Source organism: Ailuropoda melanoleuca, chromosome 14, assembly GCF_002007445.2.
Source record: "Ailuropoda melanoleuca isolate Jingjing chromosome 14, ASM200744v2, whole genome shotgun sequence".
Lineage (NCBI taxonomy): Eukaryota > Metazoa > Chordata > Mammalia > Carnivora > Ursidae > Ailuropoda > Ailuropoda melanoleuca.
The window spans coordinates 71203134-71216646 of NC_048231.1; the positions used below are offsets into that span (position 1 = coordinate 71203134).

Consider the following 13513-nt stretch of genomic DNA (forward strand, 5'->3'; position numbering starts at 1 on the left):
AGAGCTGCTTCCTAGGGTTTGACTAGCAGAACAGCGCTGAGGTAACCCACCTTGCTGCCTGGCTCAGAGGCCTTCTCTCTAGCTCTTCCCCTGTAGAACCAGGGCAGCAACCCCCTCCTCCAGGCAGCCACCCTGTATCAGCCTAGCCTTCTCTTAACCCCCTCTGGCGTCTACTCCCTGGGTTCATTCCTCACCACTCCTCACGCCCCAGGGCAGCAGGAGATGCTGGGCCAGGAGCAGGGCTCCCCTCAAGCACTGTTAGGTGGCCTTGGTGTTTGGGGCTGTGAGCAAAGTGAGCTAGAGAACAGCTGCCCCCCCCACCCTCCCGGCTGCGCCCCCACTTACTGCCTGTGCATAGGCGCCGTAGGCCCCGAAGGGGATGGCCATGGGGTTGAACATGCCCATCTGGCCAGCCATCTGCTGCATTCGCCGCATCGTGCGCTCCTTGTCAGTGTCGGCAAACTTGACCACCAGACTGGATGAGGCTCCCTGTAGCCATTACTGCGCGTGAGGCCCACTTGCCCCGGCTGTCTCCTCTCCCAGCTGTCCTTCCCCCAGCCTGGACCCACCCGATCCTCTCCAGGGAGCTCGGGGCGCGGGGTGGGGCTAACCGAAGCTAGCTCCCACGCTTGCACTCTCCCAGGCGTCTGGGATCTTAACCCCGCCACGGGCGGTTTTTATCCAGGGGCAGTCCCATTCCTTAACAATCTGGGCCTCGGAGTCCTCGTCTGAGAAATGGGGATACTGATAACGCCTTCCTGACTCTTGGGGAGGCTGTGACCGCTGCACGGGTTGGCACGGGTTGGCACGGGTTGGCACGGTGTGCAAGGAGCGCAAGGGCAGGCGGGGTCCTGCGGGGCTCTCCATCCCTCCCGGGCCCCGGGCCCACCCCCGGCCCACCCCCGCTGGCCCCACTCACCGGCATAGTCTGGCTGCCGTGTAGGGCGTTGATTGCGGCTTGCGCCTCAGCATGGGAGGAGTACTTCACAAAGGCGCACCCTGGGGGGACGGGAGAGGCTGAGCCCCTGGCGCCAGGGCCCCCAGGAAGGCCAGAGAAGCACTATAGGGCTGAGACGCAGGGCACGGGCGGGGCCGAGGGGAGAGGGCGCATCCCAGATGAAAGCAGAATGGGTGACCCACAGAGACTGAGAAAGAGAGACACCGAGAAACAGAGACACAGAAAGACCTGGACCGGTGGGAGAATTAAAAGACCCCTTAAGTCTCCCTGCCCCTGTCTGGACTCGGCTAGCGGCCTTCCCTTATCCCCAGGCCGGATGGCCTGGCCCCTTCCAAGCATGCTTCCCTGGCTCCCCGTCGCGGGTCGCGGCCAGCTGGAGGCGGCCCAGGACCCGGCGGTCAGTGAGGTGCCCAGCCGAGGCCTCACCCGCCCGCTCCGCCGCCCCGCCCCCACGAACCCTTGCTGTTGCCATCCGGCCCACGCAGGATAGTACACTCCTCAATGTTCCCGAAGGCCTCAAAGAGGCGTCGCACGTCGTCCTCGGACTGCTGCTTGTTGAGCATGCCCACAAAGAGTTTTCTATCTTCTGGAACAAAATTAGGAGATGCTTACCCGGGCCAGGGGAGCCGGGCTGGCCCGGGGCTGGCCCGGGGTAAGAGGGCACGACCGAAGAGGAAGGGGGTGGGGGGGGTAGGGAAGAACTGAGCAGGGGAGAGGGCTCATAGCTGGAGGGGGAGGGCTGGGGCGTAGCTAGAGCAGGACCGGTCACAGGGTGAGGGGTTTGGGGAAGAGGGAGAGCATAGCCAGAAGAGGAGGTGAAGAAGGAGGGATTGGGTCAAGGGAGCTGGATGGCAGCGACTGTGCCCCCTCCCGCCCAGAGGGAGCAAGGCCACTGGTCTGGTGACTCACCTATGGCACACAGATGGCCCACGGGTGGCACACGGGTTGTTTGGACAACCCTGCATTGCCTTCCTCCATCCTCTTAGACACACACTATCTTCTTGAGCCACCTTCACCCACAGATGCCAAAATTAACTCACAACAGGCAAGTCTGCCACAGGGCCTTTGCACAGGCTGTTCCTGCTGCCCAAAGTACCTCCCATATCACAAGACTGAATTCTTCTCTTCTTCTAGGTCTCAGTTTAAATATTGCTTCCTCATCAAGGTCCCTCCTTCCTGCTCTCTTTTATTCTGTTTCAGCTCCTCCCTCTCATGGCCCAGATTTCAAAGGACAATCATTTACTGCCTTGCCTGTGTCTCTGGTTTCTAACTTCCTGCCCCCACCTCACATCCTCTTCCTGGAGGAAGAGACCAGGCGTTGGCTGGAACAGCATATCTGGCACACAGTGGGCCCTCAGCAGGGAGTTATGGAGTGGATGGATGAAGGCCCTGTACCATTCCCAGGGTCACACCTTCTTTCTATCTCACATTGTTTTTTACCTCCATCTGGTGTCCCTTCCTTGGTCTGGCCCTTCCTATTTTGTGCTTCTAAATTCAGCCCTGGGCACTGTGGGGTCCCTGTTCCTGAAGGCTGGGCTCCCTCACCAGCCTCCCTCTACCCATGTGTTGAGTCCCAAGTGGTTTGTTGACACCACTTGGCCTGGCCTTGTGCTGAGGGGAACAGGGATCCTGCTGGACTGTGTGGATCTGCAGCCCCGCTTGTGGCGGCCAGATTTCCCATCCCACAAGGTTACTGCATCTGCCCTGAACTCCTCCCACTGAGGTGGGGTCTGTGGTCCCTCCCCTTGAATCTGGGCGGGTCTGTGACTGCTCTACCCAATAGAGAAGGCAGAAGTGATGCCTGCTGATTCCCAAGCTGGGTCATAAAAGGGATCGGCTTCTACTTGCCTGTCTTTGAGCCTGCTTTCTCTGTGGAAGCCAGCCCCCCTGCTGTGTAGAAGTTACAACTAGCTGGCAAGGCTGTCCCCATGGAGAGGAACCCAGGCCCCCAGCTGACAGCCCACATCGACCACCAGACCTGGCGTGAATGGGTCTGCAGATGATTCCAGACCCCCGCCTCTGAGTCTTCCGGCTGAGGCCCAGACATCCTGGAGCAGAGATAGACCTTCCGCACTGGGCCCTGTCTGAATTCCTAGCCAGCAGGGCCCATGAGTGTAACAAATGGTTGTTTTACACCACTCAGTTTGGGGCCAAACTGTTATGCAGCCTTAGTGGCGGGTGGAATCCCTGCAGTAGCAGCACTCCGCAGGTGCGCGCTTCCATGTTTGTGGACTCTCTGACTGACAAACACAGGCACACACAGCCAAGGCTGCAGAGATGTGCACCCCCACCTTGCCAATGGCCTTGAGTTCCTGGGTCCTCGGAAGGTGAGAGCATTCTGGGACCATGTCCTTTTGTGCTCAGGCTGGTTGGCACCTCCGGCCCCAGAGAGACCCCCACCCCGCCCCCACTGCCGGTGGAGTTCACATAGAGCTGAGGGGCTGTCCTCGGGTCTGGAGCAGAGCAGGGGAAACCAACAGGTCCCTGCACTGCTGTGATGAGGGAACAGAAGGCAAGCTGAGGACAAAGCAGAAACTGACACCCTGCAAACCGCCCCCCCCTCCATGGAATGTATGTGACACTCCTCAGGCACTGCCCTAAAGGACAAAGAAATAGTCAACCTATAGAGACCAGAGTCTCCCTCAGTTTACAAATCCCTTAGCGATTTACAAGAACAAAGCATTTCTATCAATAACCTAGCTTCCGGAAGGGAATGTAGATACAATCAAATGTCCTTATAATCTGCAGCCTCCAGGGAGTTCCCAACCATCTTAATGTTAACGCCTTGCTAGAGGGAAAAACAACCTTAACTTGACAGTGGCAAGGCCTCCGGTTTCCTGTGGATCTTCTTTAACATATGGAAGTATTTTCTCAACCTCCCTTTTACCTTACCTCCTCCAACCCCATGGTATATAATCAGCCACCCCTCACAAGCCGGGGCAGCAGCTCTTTCTGCCCATGGGGCCTGTCCCCGTGCTTCAATAAACCACCATTTTGCACCAAAGACGTCTCAAGAATTCTTTCTTGATCGTGGGCTCCGGACTCCACCCCACTGAACCTTACGTCTATTCCACAACCTCAACAGCTGTATAGGCCACCCCTGAGTCCTCCTCTTCAGGAAGCCCTGACCTCTGCCCTGCTAGTAGCCCTTAGCCCAGAGCACTCAGCACCCGGCACCTTCTCAATGACGGCATGACCCTGAGTCCCAGAGCCTTCCATGCCGCACAGGGCATCATTGCCAGCTCCTGTTACCAGTTCTGGGCTGGGGACCACCGGCCCTGGCCTTCACCAGTAGTGGACTTCAGCCAAAGCTCTGGGGCCTGGAGCCCCGGCCCTGCAACCTGCCCCTGGGTGGGCTGCTTGACTTGGCTTCTGGGGCCATTCCAGGGCCAGGCACACCCCGGCCCCATCTCAGGGCTCTGAGACTCCAAACTCTGGGCTGGGAAACCAAGAGGAAGGAAGGAGACAGAGAGGGAGGGAGAGAGGGAGGGAGAGAGGGAGGGAGGAAGGAGCGGTAAAGATGAGGAGGGATGGGGGGAGATGGGGTTAGGGGCAGAAGGAGAAGGAGCATGGCAGAAATGGAGGGAAAAGAATCAGAAACAGACAAAGAGGGGCGCCTGAGTGGCTTAGTTGGTTGAGTGTCTGCCTTTGGCTCAGGTCATAATCTCAGGCTCCCTGCTCAGGGGGTGTCTTCTCTCTCTCCCTCTGCCCCTTCCAGGCTCATGCTCTCTCTCTCTCTCTCAAATAAATAAATAAAATCTTAAAAAGAAGAAGAAGAAACAGAGAGCAGAGATGGGCAGAGGAGAGGGCAGAGAGAGAGGAGAGATGTTCAGGGGCTTCTGCTGAGCTCCCCGGGGCAGCAGCCGCATTTTGCAGGAAGTGGACAGAGCTTTTCAAGCCTTCAGGGGGTTCCTGAGCCATCACAATTCTGTGCTCCAGGCCGGCCTAGGGCTCCCTCTTGCCCCCCCCCCCCCCCCGCNTCTTGCCCCCCCCCCCGCCCGTGCCTTTTAAAGACTCCAATTAAATGGGATTTCCGGAAAGACAATGAAGTGAAACCCCCTGCCTCCAGCTAATCCCTGGCCCTCCTGCTTAGAAATTCCGTCTCCACCCCGGGAAGGAAAGAGGGAGGGAAGAGTAGGCCCCTCCTCCACCTGAGCCTGATTTAAATGCTGGGACTGCAGCCCCGCGCCTCCTCCTCTCTCCTGACGTCTGAATGTACTCCTTTATTATCATTATGACAGCCTTCTGATTACATTAAAATTCATCCACACGTGCCTTTCTACCCAGCCACTTTCCTTTTGCCAGTTTTTTTCCCCCCTAGTTTTTTCTTCCTCTCCCCTGAAATCTTGCCTTCCTTACAGTTCTTGGTCTAGACCAGAGCCCTTCCTTCTGGAGCACTTTCCAAACATGCAGGGGCAGGCTCCTCCTCTCCCTGACCACCCAGATCTCCCCAGGGAAACTGCAGCTAGCCTTGCCTTTCTGGAAGACTGCAAGGAACTAAAGAAATCTGCTCCATCCTTACTCCCCCAGGGATTCTCGGGTGACCCCACACCCACTCAGATGTTGGTGGTTTCCAGGATCCTCAAATGCACCCGTTTCCCCTCTTCATTTCCACTGGGCTTTGGTGTGATTCTAAGGGTTCTCTTTCAGACCAGAGGCTGGAAGGGCTCTGAGTCCAAGGGGGATTCTCTTGCGGGCCCAGGCCCTCAGGCTAAACCCCAGCTCCCTTGCTTTGCAGCTGCATAACTGCTTCCCACCTGGGTCTTTAGGTCTTCCAAATGGGAATACTCAGTCCTGCCTCAGGTGGTAGATGCTAGGCTTCCAAGGGATTCTACAGGGACAGGACCTGGTGAGCAGTAACAACAGCAAGGGCCACTACTCCAGGGTTCTCTATCCAGGAGGAAGAGGAAATAGAGTGCCACCCCCCTTCATTTGCCCTACCCTGATTTGGTCAGGAGGGCCACCCCCTGCTGTGTGTCCTAGATGGGGAGAGGTCATCTCTGGGGGGACCAGACTCAGGCTGTGACTGACCAGCCGAGATGGACAACCTCCCCCTGTCACCCCATCCCCTGTGACCTCCTCCCCCCTCTGGCTACTTTCCCACGGCACTGTCCCCAGATGGTCTCAGATGACCAATGGTACCATTTGTCTTGGATCTGATGCCAACCTAGTGAGATGAGTCAGAGGATGACTCAGTTTCCCCAGCCTGTTCCTGCCCTCTCTAACATCCACACAGACCCCTAACTCCTGGGACAGGCCAAGCAGTCCCTGAGCACAGCCTGCCTATCTGAGGTGATGCAGGGTCCCTGGGTGATGTTCTCACTCTCCCCTGTAAGCCCTGGGCCTTAAGTCCATTGCCTCCCACGCTTGCGATATGGGGGTGTTGCTGCTCCTTCAGGCAGGTAAGGAGGCCGGGAGAGACCGCAGAGCTGGGGGGCTGAAAATGCCCCTGGGTGGGAAGTCATGGGGCCCAAAAATGTGAACAAGGGGAGGCTAGTGACTAGAACCCAGTATCCTCCCCTCAGCAGAGCCCAGCTTAGGGTAGGGGGTTGCAATATGTTCATATTCTGACTCCCAGGGTGGAATCCAGTCCCAAACCTCCCCGACCCTCTAGTATTCACATGGGCTCCTCCTGTCAAGGGACAGAGAGCAAGGGAGCATGCTCCTCAGTCGTTCAACTGTTTTCCAGCACTTTCTCTGTGCCAGACGCAGCTCTAAGCACTGCTCCTGCAAAAGTAACGAGAGAGGTGAATCTGCTCACTGGAGCCCTGCATCCACCCCTGATGGGGAGATGGCCCATCTATAGCAGGCCGCTGCAAACAAGGCAAAGCCCGCGGGGGCTGCCACACTGTGGGCCGCAGAACTAGTGTGCCGTCCCCCCAGTGAACAAGGCCACAGAGTGGCGGAGCTGGAGAGGGCCCCGGAGAGCGCCTGCAGTCCCAGCTCTTTGCAGATGAGGAAGCTGGAGCAGAGAGGTCTCTCCAAAACACGTAACTGCAGCCTCTGTGGGTTTCTTGACTTCTGGATCCCATAGCCCCTTGCTCCTGCCTCCCTGCTCTTTTCAAAAGTGAGTGCCCGTGTCTGTGGGGGTGGGGAGCACCTGCGGTTCTGGGGAGCGGGAGTGTGACACCCCAGAAGGGCCAAGCAACGAAAGGTGGGCACTATTCCTCGGCCCTGTCTGCACCCAGAGAGGGCGATTCTGCTCTCTGTGCCCTGTGTCCTCCCGCCACTGCAGGGACTGGCAAAGTCTACACCACCCCCCAAATAATGCATGGAAAAAGTACCCAGTCCTGTGTCAAGTGAAGGGGGTTCACAGCCACTTTGAGAATGGCCTGGGTCACAGCACCTGCCCTCCCTCCTGTGTCCACCTCTGTAGGCTCCTTCAGAAAGCATTTATTGAGCACCTGCTGTGAGAGAGGACAGCCAGGAAATGGCTCTGGACTGCACACCAGAGGGTGGGGAGTGTCTACGTGCTGAAGGTTTCCAGGAGGAGGGGGGCTGCAGTTATGCTGTCCAGAGGACAGGTGCGGGTGGGGGAGGGGGCTCCAGGCCTACCACAGAATTTGAGCAAAGTCTGAGAGGTGGGAGGGACCCCTTGGGCTGCTCTTGTCACCCACTCTGAGAGGTCCCTGCATGCCAACAGGGCTAGTAATGGGGGGACCTGCTCAGGTTCGATTTTGCTCATTTCTGGGGGCCTCCTGCCGGCTCCCCTCCACCAGCACACACCTCTCCCATTCCTCTGGCCTCACGAGTCTTTTTTATTTTCCCAGAACCTCAGTCTAATTAAACTTCAATTTCCCAACCTCTAAGAAGCCCTGGGCGCCACCCCCAGGAGCCAGAGAGATAGGTGGGTAGGTGCTTATGAAAAGGCAGTGGCATCTGGTTGCCAGAGTCTCTTTCCAGTCCCTCCCTAAGCAACAGAGACTCCTGCACTCCTTCACCCTGGACATCAGGGCAGAATGGGGCTCTGGCTGGAAGGCTTTGCATCTTAAAATGTGGGCCCGGAAACACAGAAGCCAGAGAGCAAAAGTAGGTTTAGGACAGGCCCTGACTTAGGGTATCTCAGAGTGGTGCCTGGGGGTGGGGGGGGGGGAGGGCAGACGTGCAGGGAGCATCTCCAGGGCTCTGCAGGGGGAGTGGGCCCCTGAGTGGGGCGGCGGTGGTGGCAGCAGCGCCCCTTGTCTTGCCAAATACCAGCGCCCTAGCACTAATGCTCAAATTCCGGTTTAATTTCCAAAATTTGATTCGTTCATTACCATCGGCATTAAACAATATTTCCTGCTTAAGGAGAGACGGCGCTATGGGAGAGTGTTCAGATGGTTAATGCCTTTTATTGCCACAGTAGACTTTTACTGTTCTCTTCCCTCCGGCTGCTGGGAGGGTTTGTGGGGGGACAGGAGCTGGGAGAAGCCCAGCGCCAGGGGCCAGGGTGGGGAATAAGTGGCTTTGAGGTCTGTGGCTGGTGGGAAGGGCAGAGGAATTAGTGGGGGGCCTGGCTGCTGGGGGGCATACAGGGCGAGGCTGGCAAAAGACACTTTCCTTTGGGTCAGCAGTTTGGGGAGTGAGGAAAAAATGCCAGACATTCACAATCACTGAGCCAGAGGTCTTCCCTCCTGCTCTGGAGGCTTTGGACCCCAAGGTGGTCTGGCTGGGGCCGGAGCCAGGAGCCCGGGGTGCCCCACGTGCCTGCCTCAGCTCCTGGCAGAACCTGGAGTCCTGAGGTCTGGCCCATGCAGGGCCCTCGGGTGCCTCTCAGGCTGTTTACTTTGGGACCAGGAGACTTTCCAGGGTGCCTCCTGGATTCCAGAACCATCTGCTCTCCCTGGAGATGATCTCAGTGCTCAGGGCCCACAGGCAGTGAGTCCGAGGGGGAAAAGGCTTACTCCTGTTCCCTAACTTCACTGCAGATCAGGGAGGACCTTCAATGAAGGGACATGAGAGGCCCGTGGACTCAACCTCGATCGGAGCTGGGAGGGGGCGGGGGGAGACATCTTCTAGGCAATAACTGAGGCTGTTCATCAAACCAACCTTAGGCAAGTCATGTACCTCCCTGGACCCGGTTTCCTCATCTGTAAGAGGGAAAGAATAGCTGCTGTGCCCACCGGGTCAGGCTGTTAGAAGTTAAATGAGCTGAATACACAGGGTTTTCGCCCCATGCCTGGCACATAGTGAATGCTCAGTAAATGCACTCGTTGTGCCAGTTACAGCCCTTACTGCTGCTCACCCATAGGGGTGCCGACTGGTGGGGTGAGGATGCCCACCCCCACCCTCATCCCCAGGGGTGTGGAGAGGATTCCCACGTACTGCGAAATGAACAAAGTCATGCTTGCCCAGCCCAGCCTGAGAAGCCAGGCTTCCCTTTGCACCACCCTGACCAAATGGCAGTGTTTGGGGGCCCACTAAGAGGTTTCCCGGCCTCCTCCAGGAGGGCTACCTGGATTGATCCCAAATGAGGCATTTCTCCCAACGTTACACTGAGCCCCACCACATGCCATTTCCACCAGTCCTGCTCGTCCAGACCCACTAGGCACCTCTGGCTCCTAAGGGACCAGCAGGTCCCAAACCAATCATCTGAATCATAATCTGTGCTATTTTCAAGATTGCAAGTCCCAAGACCTCCCCTGCTTCTTATTTGTCAGCCCTAGGAGAGCCCCTTTCCCTCCCCCAGGAAAGCAGCATGCAGCCTCAAACCTGCCTTCCAAGTGGGGGGGGGGGTTTGACAGGGCAGGTGGCTCCTCTCATCATGCGATCCCAACAATTGCCCCTCCTTAAGTTGGTGGGGGCTGTTTATAGCATCCATCCACCCCCAGGGTTAGGAGCCTGGGCTGGATCCCCCTGCAGCCCTGTGATGGGGTCAGCCACCGTCTGGAGAGCCAGTCCCTTCACCTGGAACATGGGGTCACTAGCCAGGCCTAGGTGGGTTCTCAGCATGAAGTGAACAGTGAGTGTTAAAGTCATGCCCTCCTTGGTCCCCACAGCACACACTGTGTCAGAGCCAGAGCCAGAGCCAGGGAGGCAGCTGGGTGGGGGCTGTCTCCCCCTCCAAGGATAAAAGCCTTCCTGCCTGGGAAGAAGACTGAGGGAGACATCAAACCAGATCAAAGGCTGTTGGGCTGGGGCTGGGACGGGGAGTGGGGGGGGGGGCTCCCTCTCCACCGGGGATGCAAATGAGGACCCTCAGCCAGCTCTGGCCTCCGGGGGAGGTGGGGGAGGCGGTGCCAGCCTTGATCCGCCAGCTCCCTCCTGACAGGCACTGTTTGATGTTGGGGGTGGGGGGAGGCAGGAGACCACAGAACTGCTTCCAGTCCCCTCACTCGCATTCCTTCAGCCAGCCTGCCTCCTGTGCTTCAGGATCTGGCCCGAGCCGAGCCTAGTCCTGTGGGTCACATCCTCGCTGTCTCCTGACACCCACCCAGGCCCCTGCTCTCTGCTCTCCACACAGCACCCGGAGGGGTCAGTTCAAATCCATCTCTTTCCAGCTCAAACCTCGCGCTGGCTCCCGTCTCACTGAGAACAAGCCCAACATTCTAGAGGTCTGTAAGGGACTATAGAAGCACCCCACACTCCATTTCTCCCGGATCCCTCCTACTCTCTGCTCCAGACACCTGGGCCTCCTTGCTGTCTCAGGAACACTCCCTGTGCCCCTCTGCCCCGGGGCCTTTGTGCGTCCTGCCCCTCCTCTTGACTGAGAGATCATGTTCTAGACATCTTCAGGGCCTTCACCTCCTGCAAGCCTTCCATCCAGTGTCACCCGCTCATTGAACTTTTCTGACCGTGCTATTTTGCATCACAAATTTCACACCCCTGTCTTCTTCCCTGTATTTTTTTCATAACATGTATCACATTGTTTTACTCATTTATGTATCTCCAGCCTCCCTTCCATAGAGGCAGGGATGTGAGTCCATTTCGTTCATTACTGAACACCCAACGTCTGAAGCGCCTGGCATGTAGTGGATGCTCGCTAATTATTTGTTGACATGAATAAATGAACCCATTTGCTCAGTGAGCCTTGGGATCGGAACTCGGATGGGGCTGGCATGGGGGCAGGTGCTGGGGATGAGGCACTGACCTCCAGGAAACCAGCGGCCCTGGAGGTGAGCGCAGGCGCAGAGCCTGGAGCGGGGGTGGCTGTGAAGGCAGAGTGTGGACAGGGGTCTCAGAGGCTTGAGCCGGGCCCTGAAGAATTCACGGGCGGGGTCTGCTGGGTAGAAATCACCAGTGGCAGACAGCCCAGGTCAGGGAGCAGAAGGTGCAGAAGCAGGTGTGCAAGGGCGTGTGGTGTAAGGGAGGAGCAGCGACCATGTGCTCCCCAGGCTTGGCCTGGCTCCCCCAATTCATAGCACTAGCCTATAGGGCCCCCACGTCGCCCCTTCATGACCAGAGCCTGTGGACCCAGCTCCCACATCACAGCACGTCCACCGTCCCCCGGCAGCACGGATCAGACCAGCTCCCATCCCGGACCGACTCGCTTACTCCAGGAGGTGGTTAAAACAGCAACAATAGTAAAAATCATCATGGTTCTCATTTATCGAACACTCGCTATAACCCAAGCAGTGAGAGAAGCACTTTACAGGTATCATGGGTATTTGATTATTTCTACCATGCAGATGAAGCCACTGAGGCCCAGAAGAGCGAAGTGTCTTTCCCAAGAATACTCATTCGGTCATCAGTGAAGCCGAGACCACACTCCGTGTTCTGAGCAGAGCTCTCTGGTCCCCTTCCTTCTGGTGGAGGACAGCATTACCTGGACAACTCATTCCTCTCCTTTCTCACTACCCTTCTGTGTGCACACAGATAGCTGGCAAAGGCCTAAAAATCCATTGCTTCTCCACGTCCAGAGCTTCAGTTCAGAGCCCGGAAGGGGAACTAGGCAGGGCACCCATAACCTGCAGCTCAGCAACAAGACAGCAGGCTCCCCTTGATTCCTGATGTCCCAGGACCTCTCTTTAGGCCTCACAGGCCCTCCCCAGGCTCACTCACCCCTCTGCCCAAAGCCCAGCTGTCTTAAACTTCCCTGGGTGATAAGGAAGTCAGCTCTTTCCTGATGAGTCCTTGGGCCTTCCCCTTCCTGAGGTCTAGGCCACAGGGTCCTCTTGCTTCCCCACACAGGACATGGGACCTGTTGGCAGAATCCACTCTTGGGGGGTCCGTGCCCCTCCAGCCCCCTGGTGGCTCCCCAGAGCACAGCTGTGGCTCTGTGCCCTCGAGGGCTTGCTGCACGTTTCAGGAGACAGGACTAGAACTCGGGGACTGTCACCACCCTGGCGGCCATGAATCACTCGTCTCTTACACTCTTAGAGGCAATGGGCAGGCACGGGGGCCCTGAATTGGACAGGAACTGAGCCCAGGAGGTTCAATACAGGGGAGGGGTCTGGGGGCCACCACCACACCCCTTGCTGCCTCCCTCTCTGGCTCTCTGACCCTCGACCCACACTGAGTCTGCACCAGGCTTCCCAGGAGGAGCCCGGGACACGAGGTGGCTCTTTGGAGAAGTCACCTTTCTCTGGGGCAGCGGCGCGTGGCCATCTCTCCAGGTAACTGATGATACATTTGATCTGCTACATTATCCTTACCAGGCACACGGCGCACGGCAGACGGCCTGGGGTTCTGTGGGGACTTCTCGGCAGCCGAACCCTGGTGTCTAATGGGGTTTCCACCGGCGTCTGGTGCACTCTGCAGCATTTCACCCATCACAGGATAATTTATAGCATAATGGGGCCTTTTTCCCTTTATATCATGTGGGAGCATAAATTATGGCCAGTTTGTCCTCAGCTCTCAAGGAGACAGACAAAGCAAGGCGTTATTTTAGCAAAAAGAGGCGGCTTCTGCAGGGCACAGGTGGGGGGAGGGTGGCCGAGTATCCTGGGGCACGAGACGAGGAGAGACCAAGGATTGCTCTTAAGAACAGCTCGCTGACAGGACGGAGAAGCTAGTCAAGGTGGCCGCAGGTACCGGGGAAGAAGTAAAAGACCCACTTAGGGCCACTCGTCTCTATTCACTTCGGCTCGGGGCTCGTTCAGTGTGTGGTAGAGCTGCACAGCTGTGCCCAAGGGATAGAGACCACCCGGCCGCATACCAACCCGAACCGCAGCCACAAGCTCCCCTCAGCCTCCCAGCTGTGGCCCAACTTCCTACAGCCTTACAGAGAGAGTGGGTGGTCCTGGGTCCACCCCCCTCCTGCATGCCTCCTGCACAGCAGGGGAATGGGGCGAAACCCCCTGCTCCTCTGACCCATGGCCCAGTTTTCACATTGAGGGTGGGGCTTTGCTTCTTGTGGGACAAGGGAGGAGAGTGGTGCCCCAACTTCTCACAGCCTGCTGCTGGTCTTCCTGGGGAGGGTCAAGCACCGTGGGGTCAACCTTTCTAGTCTAATACAGCAGCTGTCATCCTTGAATACAGATGCCACACCTATCAAGCCCAGTCCCCACCCTGGGCACTGTGACGATGACTTCTGGTGAGCCTGGAAGGGATCATCAGAGGCCTCCTGACCCGCCCTCCTCCAGCACCACCCAATGTGGGGCTGATGCTTCCTGAACACCCCGGCAGGAGTCTCGA

At 57.6% G+C, this 13513-nt stretch overlaps 1 protein-coding gene across 22 annotated transcripts in view; it reads right to left on the reverse strand.

The window, feature by feature from the left end:
- The window catches only part of CELF4 (CUGBP Elav-like family member 4), a 281790-nt gene that overhangs the window by 18247 nt on the left and 250030 nt on the right, over positions 1-13513 (reverse strand). For 12 of the 22 annotated variants that reach the window (XM_034642657.1, XM_034642655.1, XM_034642658.1 and 9 more), the window contains exons 4-6: positions 1416-1544; positions 920-999; positions 346-489 (exon numbers count right to left, since the gene is read on the reverse strand). In XM_034642657.1, coding sequence (XP_034498548.1) covers positions 346-489; positions 920-999; positions 1416-1544 — 353 coding nt within the window. The remainder of the gene's footprint in view (positions 1-345; positions 490-919; positions 1000-1415; positions 1545-13513) is intronic. The other 10 variants (XM_034642660.1, XM_034642656.1, XM_034642659.1 and 7 more) reach the window with 1 other exon arrangement.